This window comes from Aureobasidium namibiae (genome assembly GCF_000721765.1).
Source record: "Aureobasidium namibiae CBS 147.97 unplaced genomic scaffold scaffold_37, whole genome shotgun sequence".
Taxonomy (NCBI): domain Eukaryota; kingdom Fungi; phylum Ascomycota; class Dothideomycetes; order Dothideales; family Saccotheciaceae; genus Aureobasidium; species Aureobasidium namibiae.
In genome coordinates this window covers 48,622-50,234 of record NW_013581172.1, presented here as the reverse complement: position 1 = coordinate 50,234, position 1,613 = coordinate 48,622, and the positions used below count along the sequence as shown (strand labels likewise).

General features: G+C 48.0%; 1 protein-coding gene across 1 annotated transcript; it reads left to right on the top strand.

The window, feature by feature from the left end:
* Positions 1-338: 338 nt before the first annotated feature.
* M436DRAFT_86662 (uncharacterized protein) lies at positions 339-919 on the top strand (the record flags this gene model as incomplete). The annotated part of the gene is made up of 3 exons (XM_013566865.1): positions 339-519; positions 582-674; positions 738-919. 3 exons carry the CDS (start codon positions 339-341, stop codon positions 917-919), a joined length of 456 nt encoding a protein of 151 aa, XP_013422319.1.
* Between the last annotated feature and the right edge of the window lie 694 nt (positions 920-1,613).

Here is a 1,613-nt window from a genome sequence, read left to right as displayed (position 1 = left end):
ATAGAATTATTTTGGTCACTTTACACCGAATGTCGTTGGCCAATGGTACATGAGATGTAGTCCTGATGATCACCTGCATAACTAGGTTGGTGGAATACAGCCTATCCAGTCACTGTTGGTGGTGGCTCATACTAACTCCTGTATTACGTGGACAGCTATGAAAATGTTCTCAAGTGGAGTACGCTTGATTTGAAACAAAGATACCGGCGAAGACAGATATAAAGACCTGGTCATCCCACTGAGCTAGGAAGAACATTGATCATGCCATTCTATCCAAGCAATACCAGCACAACAACTACAACACTCAAGACCCCAGAAAACTACAGCTTATGAGAATCATGCATCTCTCTCTCCCTCTCATCATTGCTACCGTTTCGCTGTGCACCGCTGCACCCGTTACCATTACCGACAGCACCCTTATCGAGAAACGAGCCGATCTGATTGAAGTCACTCCCTTCTACAGCGGCGAATGGATGAACCTCGATGAGATCGAGAGAGGCGTCAATCAATGGTGTGCAAGTATGTCATCCCCTCCTACAATCTGATCACAAAAAAACATACTAATCACTGCATCACTACAGATCAAAACGGCCAAGTAGTCCCCTGGGGAAAATCCACGAACGCCCAAATCTCCGGATTGACCCTGCACAGTGGAGGTCCTGGTATCCTCGCCGGTAAGTGCTCTGCACTCTTCGCAAAAGACCGCCGAGGGTTTAGATGTTGACGGAGGAAAACAGCTCACTATACAAACGATGACGTTCGCTCTGGTTGGACTATCAATGAGGGCGAGTGTAATGATTGGATGATGCAGATTGCGAGTTTGAGTCCCAGAGGCCGCAGTGATGGTACCCATACTCAAGGTGGGCATGGCAAAATTGGTGGGTATGGCAGTATTTGGATTGATCCTAATGCTGCTTGAGCATGCTCTTGTTGTGCGAGCGTTGACGCGGTCTTTCCTGGGCTGCCTTATGACTCTTTTTTGTTCGGTATTGGCTAGTCTTGTGTTTGCTGATTTTGTCACGCTCCTTCCCTATCGATTACCACGCTCGTTAGCTGCTTATTCTAGTCTAGTCAGCATTTTCAGCAAGTTTTGTCGCACAGTCTATCAAATTCTTTGATTTATGGTGTACTACCTCAAGCATGCCCTTCATTGTCAAATGAGGCGGATGTGCCTTTCGATCATTTCAGTGGTGCCTACAGAGTTCAAATTCATGTTCCATATCGAAAGACCATTCCACTTCTGCAGTAGAACCCTCTGATCCTCTGCATTGCACGTGCTCCCAAAGCACAGGATCACATGTCTGCAATAGCTCTCAAAACCCCAATCCGTCTTCCCTGTCTTCTCAACACCACAGCCACCACCGCAACCGCCACGGCGAGCGTCGGAGCTGACAGTTTCGGCTACTTAGCACTCCTCATTGGCAGCACTTCGACGGTGCAGCCGCTCGGAGCCGATAGACGACGAGTGCGCGACGCACATACAAAAGACGTAGATCAGGTACAAGAGAGTATTGATGGCCGATAAAGCGCTCGTGGCAGCAGGCTTGAGAATACATAGACACGATGCGTAAACGCAAGAACTTTAGTGCTGTATAAGAGGAGATGACTAACGC